We start from the raw sequence: 23561 nt of genomic DNA, 5'->3' as shown, positions 1-23561 counted from the left end.
CAAAATTCTCCTTGCTGATGGAAGATGTGCTGCTTGTGTAAAATTAACTAAAGTATAAATGTGGCCAGCAGCTGGAATTTACTAAAATGAAGCCTGAAGCCTTGTCAAATAATGCTTTGAACATGAACAGGGACAGGCGGCTCCCAAGTTCCACTACCTTTAGCAACAGCCATTCTTTGACTACCAGTAATCTTCTACTATGGCCTCATTCTCCTTCTGAGACACTCTGTGTGTGGCATGGAGGGTAAGTAGATGCTTTCACCTGCTAAAAAGCTTCTTGTCTTTGGGGGTAACAGAGTTGTGGAGCAAGCATTTGCTTTCCCGGCTGCAGTCTCTCCCTAGCCGCATTCCCCACCACATTGCTGCCTTGGCAAAGCAGCACAAACAGGTGAGGGGCAGGATTTATTTTTGTGATGTTTGGGCCACTACTCTGCTGGTGTTAATAGCAGTTAGGGTTTTAACGGAAACACTGGTATAGTCAGGCTGAGAAACACATCTGAAAGTGCTGCTGTAGGGTTTCTCAATGGCTCAGGCAGTGATGTGACCCCAGGCACAGAATGGTTTTAACTTTTGGGGAGTGGAGAGGGTTGCTGGTTTGTGGTTTTCTGTTTTCCCTTTCCTTTTCTTTTAGTAAAGTCCCAACTGGAGACTAAGCTTGGTTTTGTTTGTAGAGAGCCCAAAGCGCATGGTTTCTGTTTGTTTCTGTCTCCTAAGCACTACTAGCACAGAAATCACTGTGGCAGTAATGCAATTCATAGCCAAGGGCAGGAAAAGCTTGAGAAATAACTGTGTCAGGTTCCTAGCAGAGAGGGAGGAACAGCAGGATTAATATAGTGTGGAGGCTGCAGGGCACAGCAGTGGAGGACTGCAGCTAAGTCAATTGATGTAACAAGGGAAAGATCTCTTCCCAGCCACCTGAAAAAGCTGTTCTCATCTACAGGCATTACTGGTGAATGTTATTACTGTAATTTAGCAAGGGCAAAGCATCTAGGGGAGTACTGACTGAGATGAGGGTCCCTTCACTTCATGTACTGTTCACATGAGACTGTTCTGCTGGGCTCAGGAAATTACCCTGTGCATAAAGTCTATCTGTGTAACCAGCCTGGAGTCTGAGGTGGACAGTGAATGAAGGACATGTTCCAAAGTGGGTGACAAAGCTAGTGAGTAACAGAAGATCTCCAGCACAGCTAATGTTTGGTGAAAGGACAAAGCCAATCTTGTCATACTCACTCCTCTCCAGGCAGATGGAAGCTAGCTTAAATTGATAAGCCTTACTTTAAATTTCAGTACTCCTGTTATTTGTGAAAATGACCTGTCCCTTTTTTAAAACTCATAACAGTCTTCTATGACAATGAGCTCCACAGTTCCTTTCTCCTTGATGAATTATTGGCTTCACTCTGTGGAGTGAAAAAATAAGCAAATCTGTGTTCTAGAAACAGCAATAACTGCCCTCACAGGCAGCAATGAAATGGAATTCGCATCACATTGGAACTGGCAGGAGGTAGAATTTGGAACACATTGAGCTCTATTATAAGTTAGTGAGTTGAGCTTTCCTAGAGCCACAGTGATTGATATGAATGTATTCTCTCACAACTCAGAAGCTAAGAAATGTGTTATTCTTACTTTTGTAGGGAGATACCACAATTCGGAGAGTGTGGCAGTGACAACATCAGAAAAATGAGAGAGCAGTCAGCAGGGAGCTACCTCTCAAGAGGGCAGAGTCATGTGAGAGAGGGCAAAAATGGGAGATGAGGGGACCAGGTGCTGAACTGTTACTTCAGACACAATTACAGCATCGCTAGGAAGACACTGTAAGTTACAGAGCCATATGAAGTCCCCTAGACTAAAAGATCAGATGATAGAAGGTATCATATTCATCTTTTGTCAGGTAACACTGTTTAGGCCATTTTCACTTGTTTTACAACCCTTGATGTGGATTAAATGGTGCAAGCGTAGCCCAGCTTCCAAGAACAGCAGCACAAGTCATCATCCCAGAGAGCCTGAAGGCTTGCACATCACAAGACACCATGGAATGCAGCTCTGGGCTTCCATTAAAGAGCCTTTTCCTGTATTTGCTTCCTGCCCTGATCTTTTTCAGACAAAAGTGTTGGTCAAGGCCCTGGCTGGACTCTTCTACTAACTCTTCCCTGGTGCATGGGTCCAGTGATGGAAGGAATAAGAAAAGAGGTTGTAGCAGTTCAGCCAGAACAGACTTAAAGACTGAGGCCACAACACAAAGACATAAGAACTTCCATATTCAGTCAGACCAATGAGCCATGTAGGCTGTGACTCAGTCCCCAGTGCTAGTCAGTAAAGGACAGTCTGGAAAACAGTACTGGCAACAGGGAATGTAGACTTTTAGTTGTTCCTTGCTCTTGCCTCTTTGCTTCTGGCAGTCAGGGATTTTAAAATATTCCTGATTCATAGACCACATATAATCACATTAAATCACCCTGTTGGTGGATCCAAGTCCTCACAGGAGTCACTGAACTCCTTTGTGGTTTACATTCCCTGGGGTCATTTGTCTATGCTGGTTCCTCTTCTCTGCTTGTCTGTCCCTTCCAAAGGGCTGGATGAGGATGCATTTCCTTACAACTACGCTCCCTCCTGTCCCTTGGGAATTGCAGGGAGGAGGGATAGAAAGAGCATGGAATTGGACAGCAGGAAAGTGCTAGTCCTATGGGCTGTGGGAGCAAGCTGGGAGGAGTGGTTGGTAGTGTGTCCTGAAGTACCACAGCTCATGCAGTCATTTCACTTCTGGATGTGCCTGACAGCAGGTTTTGGGCCTGAAATATCCCTCTGAAATACAGCAAGTAGTGCAAGACAGGCATATGCAAGCTGTGCATGTTACACTGAGTGAAGGAATGGGCAGAAGGAAAATAATTTCCTTGAAAAGGTGAGAAAAGAAGGACTTACAGTTTCTGACTTGCAGGGAGAAAAGATACTTCCAGTGGGAGCATCTTGGTTCTATAAGCGAAAGGGTTTATTGGCTCCTCATGTTTTCTTAAGAACCAGTGCTTTGCCTGCTATTGAGTGCTCTCCAGACCTCTGCTTCTAACAGGGCAAGAGTTTCCACTGAGGGACTGCTGCACAAGACCCCTGCTGCAGTGCCACTCTGCCTGGTTTGGGCAGAGGTGTCCTCATGTCCCTGACAACTGGTTAAGGGAGCAGGAGCACAAGTAGTGTTCTACTTGATCCTTTCAGTTGCATGAATGGTGAGGGAAGAAACAGGAATAAGCTGGTTCCCAACCTGGTGTCACCAGTACAATTTTGTGGGTTTTGTCATGGGTTTACATGACATCAGGCCTTCCGGCAACAGACAGGGTCTCAAAAGGGGAAAAGGGTCTTTGCACAGGAGTTCATTGTGCACAATGAGCACAAAGCTAATTGAAAGAGCTTTAAACTAGAATTCAAAGGGAAAGGGATAAAACAAGGCCCACCAGAGAGAAGCCTGGAGGCAGCATGCCAGTGTTTGAGTGATGGTGTGCTAGCAAGGTCCTTCAGTCTGCTATCACAGTGAAGGCAGGGGATGGCGATCCATGCAGCAGCAAAGACACGATTATTAGTACAGTGACTTGCTTCAAGAGTAATGATGTGAGGCTTTGGATAGAAGAGTGTAGCAAGTGACAGCATATTTTCACAGACTATGTTATGAAGTACCTTGTTCTATATTTACAGGTATCTGGGGACAATGGTACAGGAAAATGTGTCTGTTCCAGTGAGTTGAGAGTCCCAGAGTATGTCTCTGTGTTGGACAAAACCAGATAAGATGATCTGGGAGCACTCATGGCACACACAAGAGTGCCCCACAAAAGCATTAGCTTCAGCTCTCTGCAGCAGGTTAGACACAAACAAGTAATTAAGGTGAAAGCAAACATACTTCTCTTTGGCTTTCCTAATTATTAAATCAAAAGCCAGGTGTATGGTGGGAAATTACACATAATGACCTCTTTATTTGATTTGAGAACAGACCACGTTTCAAGCCCAAATGTCATTCCCTGACTCAATATCACACCACTGACATGCTGAACAGCTTCATGTGCAGGGTGTCATAACCGAGCTTCCACATTAGGAACAGTAGCAGCAAATGAAAAAAAAAACAACCAGCAGAACTCTCCAGCAGGTGACTGCAGCCTGTGTCAGAGGAGGGTAGAAAGAGCTTCTGACTGCTGGTAGAGAAAGGACACTCTGCTAATTATTTTCATCAAATGACCTTAATTGTATGGTTGGATGAAGAAAGCACAGAATTAGAAAATCCATTCTTTTGACTTTGGAAATTCTGAGATCTGAAAAGGCAGAAAATCTTACCAATTATTTCTGTACAGGTGGCCTCATTGAGTCAGAAATGGAGATTTAAAAAAGGGTTTCTAAAATAGCATTGGTAAAACTCAAAGTAGCCTTTCTGGTTTATTTTTTTTTTTTTCCTTGCTCTATCCATATAGTGGTATTTTTCTTTTGGGATATGTACAGCTACCATTTTCTGATTCAAAGCATGGCACAAACAATTAACATTAGCAATCCCAATAATGTGCCAGCATGGTTGAAAGCTAGCTGAATCATTTGCATGGAAATAATTGCAAAACATAACTTTAATAAAGAAGCTTGGAAATCTTCTATTAATTCATGTAGCATTCCATTAATAATGATGTTCAATTAAGACTGCTGTCCCAAAGTCTGTCTGAAAACAGCTGGCAGGACAAATCTGAGCACACTTTGCTGGAGTGCTTCTCATTCCATGACTGTTTAAAAACCAGGAAGGAGAATCATGGACAATACTACTCAAAAATGTCTTTTCTAGGGCAGGCAAAGTCCATGTTCAAACCATAAATGGCACAGAGTGGGAAGAATACCTAAAAGCGTGTTGTTTCCCAGGCTTTGTGCCTGTTGTGGCCTATTTGCTTTCATTTACACGGAGGCCTCCCCTGAGGTCCTCATGGTTTCCCCTTCATGCTCATGTTCAACCAGTGCATATATTTTGGTATTCCTAATGCTTACAGATGGGAAAAGCAGCTGGAGAGGTTGGCAGAGAAAATGAGCCTCTTGGTGGCAGTTGCCTGAGAGAATATAAATATTCTCACAGGAAATGGAAGGGGCAGTTGCAGGGAAAGAATGAAAGCCTGTAAAAGAATAACAGCTTTATTATGAGGACGGGTGAAATACTCAGGTGAAGAGGAGAAGCAGCAGCTTCCATTAGTGTTAGGATATTCATAGACCCTAAAAATAAATCCATTGTGGAACCATCTGTGCCTTTTCGAAAGCTTCTTTCTCCTGCCTTCAAGCCAATCTTTAATCCAGGACACAGGGCATTCTGCCTGCTTTAGACACAAAGGTTTAAAGCGCTGATGTTTCTAGGGTTGGAAGGATGCAGCCAGCACAACACAGGACCACCAGCAGGACAGCCCCAGGGCAGGACCAGACTGAGTGTGCTCACTCTCTGTGTTTGTGCCCAGCACTGCCTGGATGTGTAGCACACTGAGCAGGGGTCGAAAACAGCCCTCTGCAAATCACCCATGAGCAGCGTGAATAACTATAGGGCACTGCATCATCCTGTGCTTTGTTCCTAGTCAATGTACAGAGAGAAATATTGCCCCTGAGAACTAGGTGGTTTAATATGGACTAATTGAAACCAAGTCACTAGATACTCCAGCCTAAGAACGTGGCTGCAACCTTGATGGTGCAGTCAGCTCTCCATTGGAGAAAATTCCTCTGTTCTTTTTACAGGTATGGCAAAGTCAGATGCAGATTATTTACTACAGAATGAGATCATGGTTTAGCTGGTTGAAAAAAGATTTAGGAATCTGCTCTAATTTGCTTTGCTAAATAGAGGTCAGCTGTCAGTCATTTCTGAACCAGACAGAACACAGGGCTGTGAAGTATCTTTTTAGCAGAAGCTACCCTGAAGCTCAGGTTTTAGTACCCCATAACCAACTAACTTCAGAGTAGTGGGGGCATGGTACATGGCTACAGCCCTCTGGGGTTTATCTAAAACATTGCCCTGTAGGCAAAGGTTGTAGTTATCAGTCCGGACTGTGGAAGGCTGAATGTTTTCTATGAAGTGACCACTGCAGCTGGATTGTACAAATTACAGTTAGGAGTTCAGAAGCCAGAGACTGAGAGTTGATCTTGGTTGATCTGGGTTACAGCTACTGTTTGGGAAACGTAAGAGTGCACAGCATGTCCTCGTTCATAATCCCTTTGAGGAATTATGGGAGTTTTTATATCTGAAAGAAAATTAATTTAAATTACCAACTAGGGAATTCAGGGGTTATGGTTGGCTGGTTTGGTTTTTTTTTCTTTTAATACAATTATACAATTAGCAATGTTTATTAAATTATCTATCTTTGCAGATACTGTGTAGATAAACCAAGGAGGAAAGTCTGGGGCACTGATGTTGCTGCTCACACTCTTCTTGGCCTCATTTCCACAAAAACATGGTGTGAAGTGTTTCATTATTTTTGAGTATTTGACCGGGAATTCAGGAAACACTATATAGGATCACTGCATATGTCATGGGCAACTCCAAACATCTAGGCTTGAAAACATATTCTCTGATTCTCCTTTCCAGAGATGACTCAGGACATGTTCTGTTTTCAAGTAAATTGCACTCCTATGCAAGATTCATATCTAAACTATAAAGACCAAACTTTGCTTTCTTCCTTCCTCTGAAATCTTGGAAAACTTGCAAAGCTTGCTCCACCGTTCCCAAAAACATTCCATCATCATCAACAGGAGAAAATAGACAAGTTTTAGCTAATCAGTCAACATAGATCTAATCTTGCACAGGACAGTTCTATTATCCAAATTTAAACAAGTGAGCATCCATCTCCAAAAACACTGCCTCATGGCTAAAATCTTGGCAACAAAAGAAATATATTCAAACACAGGATAGGAAATGGCCTCCTGGTCCTCCAAAACTCAGGTCAAGAAAATAATTGAGTCAAAGCCCTTCATAAATTCCTGAAACTCTAGATTAACTCCAGGTTAAATTTTTCCTCCATTACATTGCTCCTGGATGCCTCTGCTTCATGGGTTGGAAATCATCCACTAATATCCACTCACAAGTCTATATGTAGAGCACTTATACCCATTTCTTCCTGCACCGACATTGCCCTTGACTGTAAGTAGCTCTTCAGTTTCTAATATTTATCCAACAGTGATGTATTTATAGGTGGCACTAATACTCCTTTTCAGCCTTCATATTGCTGGGCTACAATAGCACTATTTCAGATGAAGCTTATGAGACCTCCCACATTTGAAGAATATAGCTCTCTGGGCACACTTATTACTGATGTCATTCCAGGACTTCATAAGGTCTCTGTTCTTCTCTGCGAGTTTTGCACTGAGTCTAAACAACAAGTCATACAGATATGAGATGAGAGGGTGGTGAGTAAAGACACTGAGAAGCGAAGACATTGGCCTAAGGTTAATCAATAGGAAATGTGTTTCTGTCCTTTATCAGAGTTGGTGAGATAAGACACTTCCCATGCTTTCAGGAACTCCAGATGTTTTGTATTCAAAGACAACCATCTCATTGCATATGTGCTTCTTGACAGAGCTCCACTGTTTCCATTCCTGACTTGCCTTGAGAACTTTACTATGGACTATTACAGGGTGGAACAGAGTGCTATGTCTAAACCTGCAGCCATTGCATCAACAAAAAATATGCACTGCAATTACTGGTATGTATGATGAAGTTTAAAAAATGCCATGTGCCTGAATCATTATTTAACGCTCTGCTATTCTAAGTGGCAGATGAAATAGACTAGGTGGAAAGCCAGAAGATGAAAAGGGGAGCACTGACATGAACTGATGGATTTAGTTGATGCCCTGACCTGGGACTTACTCTTTTTCCTCTTGCTCCATGACAGAAAGTCACATATGGAAGGACTGTGCCTTAGACCTGGACTCTGCTCTGCTCTAATCACACCACATACCACATGACTTTTAAGTGCAAACCGGTACTAATTGTGCAGATCACCTACCCAATTGATACATCCTCAGTATCTAGGCTCTGATAGGCATCAGATCACTTTGCTCTCTGAAACCTGTTCTGTATGGATGCTCTACATTTCTTCTGAAAGGATTCTAAAAATCATTTATCAAACTCTTCCATTCTTCCTAACAGAGGCCTGCAGCAGCAGTCTCACCAACTGCCAGACTGAAAATCAAGAGGCAGTTCAAAGGAGTTTGGAACCAGAGAGGGAAAAGGAAAGTAAATCTTCCTCTCCTAAACCCTTGGAGATGGTTGGGGGGTTAGGGGTAGGTGGGGGATAAATATTAAAGTGACTATGTTGTTTCAAGAAAAAAATGTTTCAGTCTTTAGGGAGAAAAAATGTGTGATATTTAGGAAATCTGGCTGTAATCACAATAAAGAAAGTGGACACTTCCTCAGGCTTATGGGGGGGAGGGGAAGAAAGAGGTGAATTTAGGTGGAACAGGAATGCAAAATTTCCCTCGAAACCTGAATTTGTTTTTGTTACCACTATACAAGTGACAAAAGATGCTATGCAGTGTTTGTAGGTTTGTTATTTTATGAGCTGCCTTTATCCAGCAGCCTGCGCAGAAGGACAATTATTTTTAATCTTCAGCCTATCTTCCTTTCAGCACCATCCTTTTTTGGATTCAAAACTCAGCAGGGACTTAAATATTTCTCAGAACAAATACCTGTCTTCCCATACTACTTCTTCAGTCACTACTGCCCCAATAAAACATATTCTGATTGAATCCAGTCAGGTCATTGCTGGCTATTGCCAGCACATTGTTTAATCACAAGTCAGGAGTTTTACAGAGGACTCTTCTTCCGCCTCAGAGGCTGGTATAACTGCACACTAACAAAGGAAAACACAGGACAAAGCAATTTTGATTTCTGCATTATCAGCAACAGTAACGGAAAAATATGATTTAAAAGAACAAAAGTTGTTTTTTTAATCTCTTTTCTTTTTTTTTTTTTTTCTTTTTTTTTCTTTTTTTTTCCCTCCTTCAGCTTGATTGGTATTACTGATAGCAGGATTCCTCCTCTGGATAATTTCTGCTTTACTACTGTGAGAATTTGATTATGTGGAACAGCGAGAGCCATGCCAGCAGGAACTACCTCTGTGGACCTGAGGGATGGCTCAAAACTTTACTAATGAGAACATATAGATTATGAGATGCACAGTAGTGCAGATACATTTAACAATGTCATGTGAAGTGCCCTGAGCAAGTCTCTTCAGATCTCGTGTTGGAGACCAACACAGATCTACAGCACATTTGGTTTATACACAAATTCTCATTTTTCCTTCTCAACATATTTCTTTTCATGTGATTGTTAAGTTTTGCATTGTAAAGACAGCACGGCTCTCTCACTGTTAAGACCACCTACGTTTCAACCTTGGGGAACTGTCCTTGACTCAGATCCTAGAGCTATCTCAATGACTCACTGCCATTTGGTCAGCGTGCCAACAAAAATCAAGCCTTCTCCCATAAGTCTAGCTTCACTCTTTATTATTTGGGTGCTAAATAAAATGTTTACTGGCTTATTTTTCATTGCACAGCCAAGAAAGAAGGATTGGTTCATATGTGACACAACTGAAGAAAACAGGGCTGGAATAGGTCTTCACAATAAAAGAAAGTCCTTGGCTGAGCTCTCCTCACTTCCCAGTTGTGATGGGGTCTCCTGGCAACACAAACACAGATGGCAGATGATTTCATTACTTGCTGCTACATTTGAGATTTCTGACCCTTAAAGTATATTTCGTTGTATGGTTCCTTAGAGTTTAAGACGGTAAGAACATTTCTAGTGGTGTGGAGGGTGGGTTGTGAATGGAGGACAGAGGGCTGCATAATGAACTGAGGAAGGCAAGAACTGGGAACAAGATGAGATAGGATAGATTTGAAAGAATAGGGACTAGATACAGTACTTTCCCCTTCCCACTTCAGCACAGCTAACATCTAAGCTTCCCACCAACGCAGCAGCTACCTGGACTGGGGCAGCAACAACGAGGAAGCTCATCTGCAAAAGCAGAACATCCATTTCGCTAGCTGATCACCAAAGCAACGTTCTTTGCCATGCCAACTAGGTATTTAACCTGCTCTTAAAAACTCCAGTATGAGAGATCCCACAGCCTTCCTAGCAATTATGTTCCAATACAGCAGGCATGTTCCAGTCTCTTCCTTCAGACAGGACTGCCTTTGGGACTCCATCTGCACTGACACAGCAAAGGAAAATCAAGCAGGTGATGAGTGAGAACCATAAAAATACAGAGAACTTGAGCCTTCCCAGAGGTCTCCTCCATCTTCACCTTCAGCAGGCACTCATGGAGTGAGGTAGAGGGATAGAACGGGGCAAGGATAAGGAACTGAATCACTGAATCATAGATTCTGATAGATCCGAACCACAGAAACTGGTAGATTTCAACTTTGGGCCAAGATGTGGGACTATCAGGTTTAGCCTTCAAGGTCTTCTATTGATGTTTTTTAGCCAGAAATTATCTAGATTCTCATTTCACCCAATTAGTAGATGCTTTCTTCCATCCAAATAAACAGTTAAAAAAGCCCCAAGTAATAGGACTCAATTAGCAAAACTGAATTGTTCTTGGGACACTTTGAAGAGGTAAGTGTGATGAAGATGTTCATAACCTAGAATTTATGTAGTGGAAATCTGTAATGCAACATGAATCTGGACTGCCTTAACTGGAGCATCTTTAGAACTTTTGAAAACAGGTGTAACTCTACAGACACTGAGGTAGCTCATGCTGGTTAATGCTGGCTGAACACTAGGTATTTTTCACATGACAGAGTGAGAATTTGAAAAGCTGGACTACCTTGATTCACAGCATGTATAGGGAAGTACTTATTTGCTGCAGTCATGATTAATGCTGAAAACAACTACAAAATTTAAATGTTAAAGTCAAAGTTGAAATACCAGAACAATTACTTCTGCGTTAGAAGGTGGACACATTTATATCATATTATCTAACTCCTTCTGTGTTACTTATTCAAACGTTTATAAAAGATTCAGCCACATAGCAGGGACTATAGTTACAATGAATAATTGCATTTCTTTATTCAGTGTAAATTAATTCAGGTCTCCAAGCACTACGGGAATTAGCATTATACACATGGTAAAAAGGCTGAAATGGAAGGTTAAACTGATGCACCATAAATGTTCCCACTGAATATTTTAAGCTTTTTTACGTTCCCATTAGCACAGATTATTCTGTTTATGGATGCTGGGTGAAAGAAGATTCTGTTGTTAATAAGAAAGACCCTCTTGTTTGGAATGCTCAAGAGGAAGACTTAGCAATAGACTTCGTAGGGATGCTTCACTCTAGGAAAGCTTTAATTCTCTCATTTAGGCCACCACCAATCATCATGTTGTAATCTGGTGGTGGTGGTGGGTACTCCACCTGTTTCTTCTCTGCTACTATATAAACTACTATATATAAGATTTTTCTCAAGGATTATACCTGCATAGCACTTAATGCAGTTGATTCTAAGCTCAGGTTGAAAGCTCCTAGACAAGACAGCACAAATAGTACAGAAATACTAATCAAGTAATCCAACAAATAACACAGAAATATCCAAGCAGGCCGCTCCTATTAAAATATATTCCCATGACTCGGGCTGCATACATACAATACATATGATGACTGATGCACATCTACCTATTACTTTCCACTAAGCTTCCTTCCCTCCTACCCTTTCTCTTCTCCTTGTAGCCCTAATTCTTCTCCACAGATTTTCTTTCATTGACATATCCACTTGACCTGACAAACTCCCTTCCGTACCACTGAACCAGAGAAGGAAAGTAGTTCTTGTGCAGTTTCACTGATTTGCATTCATCGTTTCATGAGCACTGGTGGGGATAAAGCACCTCCAAAGATGTTTCTCTTGTTATTTAAGAAAACTTTCAAGTTCTTTAATGGAAAAAAAAATATTGAAATTAATCCAAAGCAAAATGGAAAGATATCATTCCATTTCCTTTGGTCTAGATCTGGGCATCATCTGTCAGGGAATGCAAAATGACTTCTGTTATCACACACTGCCTTATAAAAAAATGAAACTTGCCCCCCAAACTTGCAACTTGACACACACAAATCCCAGTTGCCCTTAATGAAGCACTGTGTGCTCACTGAATTCTTTGCTGCATCAATAAATCACATACAGTTCTCATCTTGAACACAAATAGGCTTTAGATTCTATGCACAGAAGCCACCATTACATCTCATCCAATGCATCAGTCAATGAATCCATGTAAATGCTTATCCGTATAAAAGCCATGACCATTTTTCAAGACCATACATGACCTGGACAGTGTTGTTATTAGAGGGCTTGAGTAACCCGGTAAGTGTCACACACCCAACCAAGTTAGAAGCATGCAAACAGATTACTCACCTCAAGCACAAGAAAAGCATAAAGGCAACTATAAGGGCCCCTACTGATATACAGTGCCCCAGGTAGTTTATGATGAGAGCAATCTTGTAATGGAGCGCATACTTCCTCTGGAGGTAAAGAGATAACATGATTAAATCAGCATGACTCTCTAAGCACTGACATTAAGGAACAGTTAATCAGTTTAGGAAACAGTAATTACTTTTCCTGACTTTAAAATGATATAATAGCCCCAGGGCTGATGCCTATGTATAAGCCAAACATGCTGCCCAGGCACAGAAGCACAGGCTTGGTTTCATTTCAGTTTGGGATTTGTCCACATTTTCTTACTAATCTCAGCAAAAAAAGGGTATTGTCCACCCCTTTTTTTCTCCGATTTCCTCAGGATTTCTTGTTTTCATTATTACATTATTTTAAACTTTGTCATTTTAGGGTGACAAAGACACAAAGACACATCTTCTCACTTTCAAACGTTATAAAACATAGAATCATAGAATAGTTAGCGTTGGAAAGGACCTTAAGATCATCTAGTTCCAACCCCCCTACCATGGGCAGGGACGCCTCGCACTAAACCATGTCGCCCAAGACTCTGTCCAACCTGGCCTTGAACACCACCAGGGATGGAGCATTCACAACTTCCTTGGGCAACCCAATCCAGTGCCTCACCACCATCACTGTAAAGAACTTCTTCCTTATATCTAATCTAAATTACCCCTGTTTAAGTTTGAAGCCATTACCCCTTGTCCTACCACTACAGTCCCTAAGGAAGAGTCCCTCCCCAGCACCCTTATAGGCCCCCTTCAGATAATGGAAGGCTGCTATGAGGTCTCCATGTAGCCTTCTCTTCTCCAGGCTGAACAGCCCCAACTTTCTCAGCCTGTCTTGATACAGGAGGTGCTCCAGCCCCCTTATCATCCTCATGGCCCTCCTCTGCATGGTCTTAATAAGCCAAGTTATGCTACTTTACTACTCAAATGATTTGGTTTTCATACAAAAATGAAACAGTTGTCAGTAAGAATAAATAATAAGCTCTTTCCATACTCTGAAGTACATTCCTTGCAAACTGTGATTCTTATCTTTCAAACTGAGGGCAGAACCAATGCAGACTGAAAGAGCTGGAATCATCTTGTGGTGTCCTTTCAGTTTTGAGAGAGCCTGACAAACCAGAGATCCTGTTGGTTTTAGCAGTGACCGAAGTATGTGGTGAAACTTAGTGTATTAGTACCTATTTCCTAGGATGCTCTGGAAACTATTGGTAGGTTCTTGATCCTGTAAACAAAAAATTAAGTACAAAAATGCTCCCACCTAAATCAGTGAATTTAGTGATGTGACCAAAATTTGACCTTGAAGTAACTGGATCATTCTTTATTGGTGGGCTGCTGCTGGCTTCAGAGAAAAGAGAAGCATCTCCTCTCTTTGCCTGATGGATAGGAAGAAGTAGAAAAACACTATTCAGAAAAGTAGTGAAGCTGGTCAAAAATTGACAGAGGTTTGCTGCTTGAAGAATAAATCTCCCTGAAAAAAGGATATTTTTTTCTTTATTAGTTTTAGCATTTGTTTCTTTTCAGGTTAAGCAGATCTTTCCTCAGTTTGGGATGTTGTCCTACTTCAGAAGAATGAGACCTTTGAAAACTAACCACAGAAATTTGTGATAAAAATATAAAATTGAAAGAAAGGAAATTGCATTAGTTTTCTAATTTTGGTTGAACCTCCTTGGTTTCTCCCCCCCCCCCCCAACAATTTCCCTTAACTTTTTATTCCAGTCAATGGAATTTGTCAGTGAATGAATATTTGGATGAAACTACCACCAGCAGCTGTATTTAATTTGTTCCTTTGTTCTGTGAAGATAGCATCTTCCAGCACTTTGCCAGAGAGCACGCAAGCACTCTTGGAATCATTTTTGCGATGAAACCTGTGTATATCTTCAGCACATGTGGTAATGTGCTGTTTCTGGACAGCACTCAACCACGTAAGGTATTTTTAAGTCTATTATAAAACCTCCTAAAATAAACTTCCCCTGCACAGGCCTATTTTCTGAAGGAAAAAAAACCCAACAAAAAACCAAACAAAACAACAACCAAACCTACAAGATCTGAATTCCATACCCAGTTCTGTTAATCCTTAAGTCACAGGCACATCTAAAGGGGAAGAAAACATGCTTGACCTGATGTGCCTACCTGAAATGCAATGTTGTAATGTTCAGCTAGCCCTGGCAACCTGCTTTGCTTATTTACTTTCCCGTTCAGGTCATAGAATCATAGAATATCTTAAGTTGGAAGGGACCTACATAAGGATCATTGAGTCAAATTCCCTGCTTCTCACAGACTACTAAAACTAAACCATATGACTAAGAGTGTCATCCAGAACTGCTCACATAGTGCTAGAAATCTTCTGGAGGATGACAGTGTTCCTCTCAGGCTAAGGATCTTGCTCTTTGAATCTGACCCTTCAGTTCTCTCCTTTGGCTCCTAACCACTATTTCAACTTCCTCAAATTTTAAGAAGGCATGGTTCACAACACAAGAAAATGAATGGGAAAATCATATAATTAAGCAAGCTCCTCTTTGACACACTGATGCTGAAGGAAAAACAGACACAACTTTCATTTTTTCAGTTGCTGACACTAACAAGGTTTCCTGAAGGCAAATTCAAATATCATAGAAACAAGAACTGCCTCAATGCCTATGAAAAACTAAGCTGTCAGAGTGGCAAGATCACTTTCCACCAGCCTACGTGCAATCTGCATCTCTGGTAGAAGTGAAGACAACACCTTCAGGGCTGAAAAACACATGCCCAGAATCAGTCATTTGGTGGCCAAAGTTCAGTTCATGTAGAATACTTGCATAACTCTTTGTCTCACCCTTTTGAAGACCAATACATTTGAAATGGTAACAACCTTCTACTGTTACACAGTATTCCTTTGCTTTCAGGAAGATGTATCACTTCACTAAAATGCAAGTTTAAATCCTGTTCAGGCTTAGGAGGAGGGTCATTACATTAGAAAGCAGATGATAGAAAAGGAGGTCTGGACACGGTAACCTTACTCTTGGACCACGGCAGGACACATCACTGGAGCCCTATTCCATGCCATACCTTATGCATGACAATTGTGTTATATCAGACAGCACAGAGTTATCTTCCAGCCAGCTTCTACCAGGTAAACTGAGGAAGTACAGCTTTATGTCTTTACCTGCACCAGCTTTCAAAATCTAAGATGTGCTGGGCTCCCTGCAGCCAGGTTTCAATCATCCTGTCTAGAGGACTTTTTCCCTTTGCTTTGGCTAGGACATGACTGTTCACCTGTCCAAACCTAATCAGCTAGTGATTTGAGCTAATAACCACATAATGACAGCACTCTTAGCTCTCCAGATGACAAGGATCTTCTTCCTTCTAACAGAACTTCCTGACAGGTCCTGCCTGTCTTTACAGGTCATGCCTTCCTGTGAGGCTCTGCACTCCATTTCCAGATCAGTCACTTTAGATTTCTTCCTGCTGTCAGAATGATCTCATCACTAGTAGAGTTTAAAGGCACCATACCTCTCTCCAAAGACTTTCAGAAGCAACTGGGAACTGTCTTTGCCACCCAGGATTCCTCCAAGTTCACCGCTTTCCTGCTCCGAGCCAGCTGGAAGCTGGGCATCTGCGGTTAATGTGACTGTGCTCTTAAGCAGGATACACTAACTTAAGCCCAGCATGGTGCTAACTCAGCTACACAGCTTGAAGCCACCTCAGAACATTAGGAGAACCAAATTAATATCTAGATGCCACAGACCACATAGACAAGACAAAAGAACCTAATTCATAGCTCTTTTTGGAGGCTAAGATATATTTGTTACTTCCTGAAACTTCTCCTTCTAAAAAGAACATAGATTTCTGCCAGATGCAGTAAAGGTTCCTTTGACACAGGAGCTTGTAGGCTGAGTAGAAGCTTTCCATTTGTCATACATTATGCCATTAAACAGCCAGTTGGATCAAAATGATTTCTGTACCTGATTCCAGTACCTGGAGAAGGAGCTAACTGGTTGTTCAGAGGATGGGATTCAGTCTGGCATTAGGACACCTACATTTGGGTATCTATCCAATATCTGAAGCAAAGGCTAGAAATAGTTACGCACATACAGGCACCTAGTGCCCTTTGGGGTGCACTCAGGAGACTGTGCTTCTTAGTTGGTCCTGGTGACTGACCTCCAATTGCTGCTGCTGCTGAAGGACACAGGTATTCCAGAAGGCCTGTGTCACACCTGCCAGATACATGGAGACACACTGGGGCATTTTAAACTACACTGCATAACTACATTCCCAGCCAAAGTGGGAATCTAGAACCAAAGCAGCCCCAGAGCACAGCTACTGCCACAGGTCTTGACCACAAGTAAAGCAATGATGTATTAATGTAACCCAGTGAATGCCTGTTACAGGACTTTATGTCCCCTAAGATTGACCCACCACTGAAAACTGAAATTTCCCTTGCTGCATTACCAACGTTCTGTAATAAAGCATGTGGCCCTGGACACGGGGTTGATCTTGAGAAGTCCTGTTCCTGTCCTGGGTATCAATCACTGCGTTTGAAGTCAAGCCATGTAGTTCTGTAGCACTCTGGCTGTGAGCACTAAAGAACTGAAAGTAGCGTTGTTTTCTGTGCTAAAAATAAACACAGGGCGTACCTCCTGGCTGATGCTTAGCATCTGCTAGGAACAGTCAATAAATAACAATGGACCCACATGTGTGCTTGCATCTCACCTTTAATCAAAATGGAAGATTAGGAAAATCTATGAGGATTATTCCTTTTTTTTTTGAGATCACAAAGCAAGCCAAGTATTCATCCATAACACTGAGCATTATGTAGAGATTTAAAAAATATTCACAAATATTAATATTTGCAAAGCTTGTTGCAAATCTTTAAAGATCTAAGAAATTAGATTTTAAGCTTTTGTAAACAAGGGTGGGGGAACATCTGTACTTTCATCTGCTTAAGGAATATGCTATTTAAAGAGTTTTAAGCTATCACTATAGCTGCAAAATTTTTAAAAGCAAAAACAGAGTAAAGGAACTAATCCTGTCCTCTAGTCACAACACTTCTCCAGCCTCTTCAAATAAAACTTGTCTGTATTTGCTTGTGCAGAGATAGCAACTGTTCGAGTCATGCAGACAAACACATAAATGCTGTCATTAAAACGCAGTAGCATTTTCCTGAGCTGGTACAGCAGACTGCTACCATCAGGCTCAGGCTTCCCATACCAGTTAAAGCACATGAAAGATTTTTGCCCATCTCTGTTCCCCATTCTCTAAATCAGCACTAGCTCCTACACACACCCCATCTTGCTCGTTTTTAAGATGGTGGTTTCAGAAATGCAAATCCATTTCAGTCAGAGATGGTCTGATAGCATGGTTGAGCTGTCCTGCTCAACCGCAACCACATTTTCACTCCCCTTGCTTGTGCTGGCCCCAGCACGGATGTAATAATGCAGTAAGATGGTTTAGGGAACTGATACATCTGAAAAATGACCCATCAGAAAGTTAGTTTTTCATTCTAAGTGGGAAAGAAATGTAAGGAGGGGCTGCACTGGAGTGTCCCAACTTAGATCAGCTGAAATTGCTATGGGAGCCTCTCCACTATGCTATACCACCTTGAACATGTATCATCCCCTCTGGATGGCAGTCATGCACTGGTACATTTTTTCTTACTTTCTAGAAGACTCTAGTAATAGAGGGTGGGAGGTGGCCTACCACCAAATTACCTAGCCAGTGGGCATGAGTAGGCCCTCCTCAGCAGCTGGTGTGTAGTTATCTGTTTTTCAATTCACTTGTCAAAGCCCACATTCAGCAACAACATGGATCTTACAGGATGGATGCTGGGCCACAGCCAAAGCGCATCATGACTGCTTTGGGTACAGCACTAGTCCAGATAGTTCCCAAGTACTAAATCTGGATTAGCTCTGCAAGTAGCCCTCAGCACGTAAGACCTTGTCTTCCTCCTCTCCATTTGCAACTGGCATGGCACAACTCTAATGACAGAATGAGTGTAACGAATACCACAACATAAACAGGCCTGAGCTGCTGGTCTCTACCCTCGTTCTTAGAGGGGAAAGTCACTCCTGGCAGGGAGACAGCACAATGCCCATGTGTGGTTATGTTCCACCATAGCACTCAAAACAGGAGGAAGAGAACATGGCATGAAAGGCTTGAAGGTTTAAACTGTGCGAGGACTAATGTTCATGATGCCTCCAAGAAAAGCTAAGACATTTGACAAGAAAGGGACTTTGCATAATTTCTTGAAGCCTTTCTGAAGGAGCTTAACCCTGTATGCTAATTCCATTCAGTAAAATCCTATATAATGCAAGACTAGCTCAATTTTTTAAAAGACAGCTGGGACCTGAGCCTGTTTTTTATGTATTTTTCTGTTGCTGTGCTATTACATATTTGCTGAAGGAAAAATGGCATTGAGATCTGGAGAGGCCAGTTATTGATGAGACCTCAGAACTGGTACAGGGTGGAATCAGCTGGTGAAAGCTTATTTTTCAGTGCCAAAGAAGCTTTTGGTCTTACTTTTATTATTACTAACATTTACTGTAGCAGCTGTAGGCTCTGAACAAAGATAGGAGGTATCTGCATAAACATACATCATCAGGGATAAAGTGTAATAAAGCACCATTTTTTAAAAACTATCTATCTGAGTAGGGGATATGGAGAGAGGATAAGTGTTTTGTCTGAATTCACAGGGAGGATTTTTTGCACAGATAGAAATGGAATCAGTCTCAGAAATCCCAAATTAGTAGGTTAACCTTAAGCTTAGCTTTGCATTCATGTATACTGTGAAATGTCATTAAGAAGAATGAAGAGAAAAATACAGACCTTGTCATCCAGAATAGGCTCGCACTGAGAGTAGTTTATCTTGGAAGCCCATGTCCCATTGCCCAGGCATTCTCTGTAGGCATTTCCTGGTACAGACCAAAATAAAAGAGAGATGAACACTCTGTGCTGATCTTTAAACAGCCTAGCAATTTCATAGATTTAAGAAAATGTTAACAGATTATTCACAAGGCAAATCAACTTATCCCACCTCTGTGAGGATTAGAATAGCCTGCTGAGAAAAGGAGAAATAAAGGATGTAAACACATCTAGAGACAAGAAGTATTTAAAGATACTTACTGATAATGTTTTCTTACAGCATATGGGTTCAGAAGACAGCAAAGGTATAGGAATAATTTTGCAAGAGCAAGCTTAATGTTATAGTATTTTAAACAGCAGTTATATTGTGTATTAAAAATGAGCAGAAAGGTTTGGGTCTTTAGTGCTCCATCTAGGAGAATGGTATATGTACGGTAAACTTACTGCTCTCCTCTCATTTATAAACTGTAACTAGAAGAAACTCTCCTGGAGTTACTGATTTTCTAGAGTCTTCCTATGCAACGACATTATGGGTAAAACTTCTGCAAACAACCTGAAGGAGCAAAATGACCACACTGCCCAACCCTGGGGCAGGCAGGCTGGGAAAGCCACACAAGAATTTCTCTGAAAAGATTTCAGGAACTGCTACACTTAGGTTAGGATGTGTTCACCCATTGTCTGTGAAAAAGAAACCTCTTCTGATGTTCTTCCAATGTGCCAGTTCTCCCAGATTATAAATTACTTTACAAATTACTTTACTGAAGCAGAGAGATTTCACGTCCAATTGCAATGTCACCCCGAGGAACTCTGGGAATGGCGTGTAGAAATATTGGGGGTGAGGAGGGGAATTCAGTTTTTGACAAGCACTCCTCTTTATCCCAAGGAACTCAGAGAGAAAACTATGCAGCATAGCTGTACAAGCTACCTTCCTGCACTCATCAAAAGTACATCTAATCGCAAGCAATAGGGTTATTTCCATGCTTATTTTGAACTGTGTCTTAGAAACAAGAGAATTAAAATAAAACAGGAAATTCAGAAAGATCCCCAAAGGACACATACAGGCAATTTCCTAATGAACTCTTCATGATGTTCTTGCTGCCCTTTACCCAACTTCTTCTTGGGCCTTTGCCATGGTCATTCAGTGCTAGTTCAGTGTCAAACATCAGGAAAATAGGATGTCAAATAAAAGCATCATATTGAATGTTTCTAAAAGTGCTGTTGACAACAGCCTTTGAAAAAGGTAAAAATAGTTTCGAAAGGTGCTTTTCTTAGGACACATGAAGGAAAGTCCACATGGAAAGCAACAAGTAACAGTTCACCTAGGTGCTCCAGGTTACACCATACCCACACATATTGCCAAATTTCATATTGCTATTGTCTATTTGCATTTTTTTGCTGTTTCTTTTTGGAGTGACAAGGCCAAAAAAATAAAATAAAATGACTGGTAACATTTATATCAACCGCAGGAACTCGTGCTATATGTTAAAGACTTCAGTTTCCATTTCTGTCACTAGTTTACAAATTCACACATTTCCCTCTCTTTCTTACTGGAAAATCAGGTATAAACTGACATTTTCCATGCTATTTTTCTCAGGCAATTTTGCCCTGAAGGGTAAGCAGGTGACTAGATTTCTTCCCTCACTGTTGTGTTTATTATTATTCAGTATCTCAAACTAAATGTATGTCAGGGCATCTTTTACTCTCTTTCTCTGAGACCAGGTCTGAGTGGGATTCAGGTGGTTGGATCTGAGCTCCATCCCTAAAAGCCCTTGTATTTGGCCCCTGCTTTTGGCCAATGCTGAAGATCTCTGTGTCAAATGGTTGCTGATTTTGCGTCTCTGTAGCGTATGTCTGACTCTCCAGACAGAGTGGGAAACTTTGGTGCTTAGTCATATGTTGAATACCACTTCCAGGGTAGTGATCATATGAAACTCTTATTTTATTCATTCTTACTCTTCCTTTCCCTCGCCACATCTTTCCGGCTCGGGTGTGGAGACTACAAACATAGTCAACACTTGAAATGTACAACTAGGGCTACATCAGTATCTGAGAGGGAGAGGTGCATTTGAATCAAGCACTTATTTATTCATGCAAAAGGAAAATCACTCTTCTTTTTCTGATTTCTCTCTAGATGAGAAATTGACAGAAAGTAAAAATAGCTTGAAGTTGTGTGAAGAGAGGGGTAGTGTCAAAACTAGGGAAACAAAACCCATTTGACACCAAAGCTCTCTTCAAAGATTTCTCATAGTTGAGAAAGAAAGTAAATTTTAGGAGTGCTCCCCCTATCCACGCTAACTTCTTCCTCTGCTCTTTTCATTGCTATTTCTATTTAGTACAGAAACGGAAGCAGAACATGTGTCCATGACTTCTGGAAAATGACCTGGCAGGACCATAGCAGAGCTGTGAACCATCACAAACTATGTATTTTACCTTATGAGGCCCTGATGCCTCTGTCTTCTGCACTACATCTTCCTTGCTCATTATAACCTTCTTTTCAGAAAACGATGTGCCTCATGTTTAGTACCCAGAACAAGTATTAGAGAACAGATCATGATCATAAAAGCAAGACTGAGTTTCACTAATGCCATTCATTTGCACCTCTATTTTGATATGTAACCCTTCCACTTAGGATATCAGGAGCCATAAAATGTGCCTCTGAGCTCTCCTTCAGGAATCCTATACAATACCCACAACAGAGCAGTTATTTGAGAAACAGTGATCTGGGTTTATGAGCTGTCACACCAGATCTCTTACATGGTGAACATGTGAACATGAGGAGGATAAAAGTTAAACTCTAAGTTTCTCTAGTCTAGAGTCTCCTCCAGTATCACCCACTTCTTGCAAGCAAAAGCAGCAAGTAGACCTGGCTTCTGGGAATGTCGCATTCCAAACGTTAGTAATTAGAAGTAATTTATAACCTGAAGCAAAGGTCGTCTTTCTTCCAAATGCCTTACAGCATTAATTCTAGTAGCCACATGCAAACAAGTTTCTGATCATACTGAATATATTTTCACATATCTATTTTAACATAATACAGATATTTTACACAGTGCTTTAAAGAAGAATTCATAGGATCATGATTTAGTGAGCGAGGTAATATCAGAAGGTAAGAGCCTCACTGCAGGTACCTATAAGAAACAGCTCTTGTTCACACACAGATGAATCCCAAGGCATAGGGCAAGTTTAGCATTTCTTGAGCACATTGGGCCAATCGCATATGCACTGGGCAGAGGCTTGCTGCATTCACAGACAGTCACAGAATCACAGAATACCAGGTTGGAAGTGACCTCAAGGACATCTGGTCCAACCTTTCTAGGCAAAGCATGACCTAGACTAGATGCCCCTGCACCATGTCCAGCCAAACCTTAAGTGTCCAATGTTGGGGAACCCACCACTTCCCTGGGGAGATTATTCCAATGGTTGATTGTTCTCATATTGAAAAATTTTACTCTTGTGAAGGAAAGTCACATCTGGTATGTGTTGAACTTTAGGTGTGTGGTTATATATCTCTGCACTGAAGACCCCAGATAAAATAATGGCAACTTCAAATAATCAGCATATTCTTTTTTGTAGCAGCTAACAGCTGCTTCATAGCATCCCTACTTACTGTCAAAAGCAACACAGAGAAGATGAAGAAATAACAGACTGGACTCAGTGACAGGCTGAGTCACTGGGACATGCAGATTTTGTAGCAGTGTTCAAAGCAGCAGAGAGATGCCAAGAAGATGACAGAGACATTGGTTCTATGAAAGACAGCAATAGAAGGTATGTGTCCCCCAGCTTCAGAGTATGTAAAGGAAGAGAAGAGGGAAACCAACAGTTGGTGATCTCACCAAGAGAATTCTATGATCTCTTTTGTGATTGAACATGCTGAAGAATACTCTTTCTCACCTGGTTTTCCAGTGAGAACAGAGATTAATGTGCTTTGTGTTAGAAGCATTCTTGCCCTTTGCTTTAAAGCACTGTGTACAGAAAGAAACTGGATCAAGTTCAGCTTTTCTTAAATATTGTCATGAAAAATAAAGAGAAAATGGAAGAATCATGATGGAGAACTCCATTGTAGAAACAATGAGCACCCAGGAAGAAAAGAACACTTACATGATCTTTCTAGGGCAACAATAGCTAGTAAGAACTACTATCAGTATTTCTTTTTTCCCTAGTTAAAAAAAAAAAAAAAAGTGAAAATTTTCATTTTCTTAGACAAATGGCATGCTGAAGAATTCAGTATACTTTCTATTCTTGTAATTTCTCCTTCCTTACTGACTTTATTCTAAAGAACAGATACACAAATAGAGATTTTTGGTG

At 41.2% G+C, this 23561-nt stretch overlaps 1 protein-coding gene across 3 annotated transcripts in view; it reads right to left on the bottom strand.

The window, feature by feature from the left end:
* The window catches only part of CRHR2 (corticotropin releasing hormone receptor 2), a 156419-nt gene that overhangs the window by 51253 nt on the left and 81605 nt on the right, over positions 1-23561 (bottom strand). For 2 of the 3 annotated variants that reach the window (XM_030490839.1, XM_030490848.1), the window contains 2 exons: positions 19221-19306; positions 12376-12482 (listed from right to left, as the gene is read on the bottom strand). In XM_030490839.1, coding sequence (XP_030346699.1) covers positions 12376-12482; positions 19221-19306 — 193 coding nt within the window. Of the gene's footprint in view, positions 1-12375; positions 12483-19220; positions 19307-23561 lie in introns of those variants that run through there. The other variant, XM_030490857.1, reaches the window with a different exon arrangement.

This window comes from Strigops habroptila, chromosome 1 (assembly GCF_004027225.2).
Source record: "Strigops habroptila isolate Jane chromosome 1, bStrHab1.2.pri, whole genome shotgun sequence".
Lineage (NCBI taxonomy): Eukaryota > Metazoa > Chordata > Aves > Psittaciformes > Psittacidae > Strigops > Strigops habroptila.
Note: the sequence above shows the minus strand (reverse complement) of the source record. Positions and strands in the feature narration are given on the sequence as shown.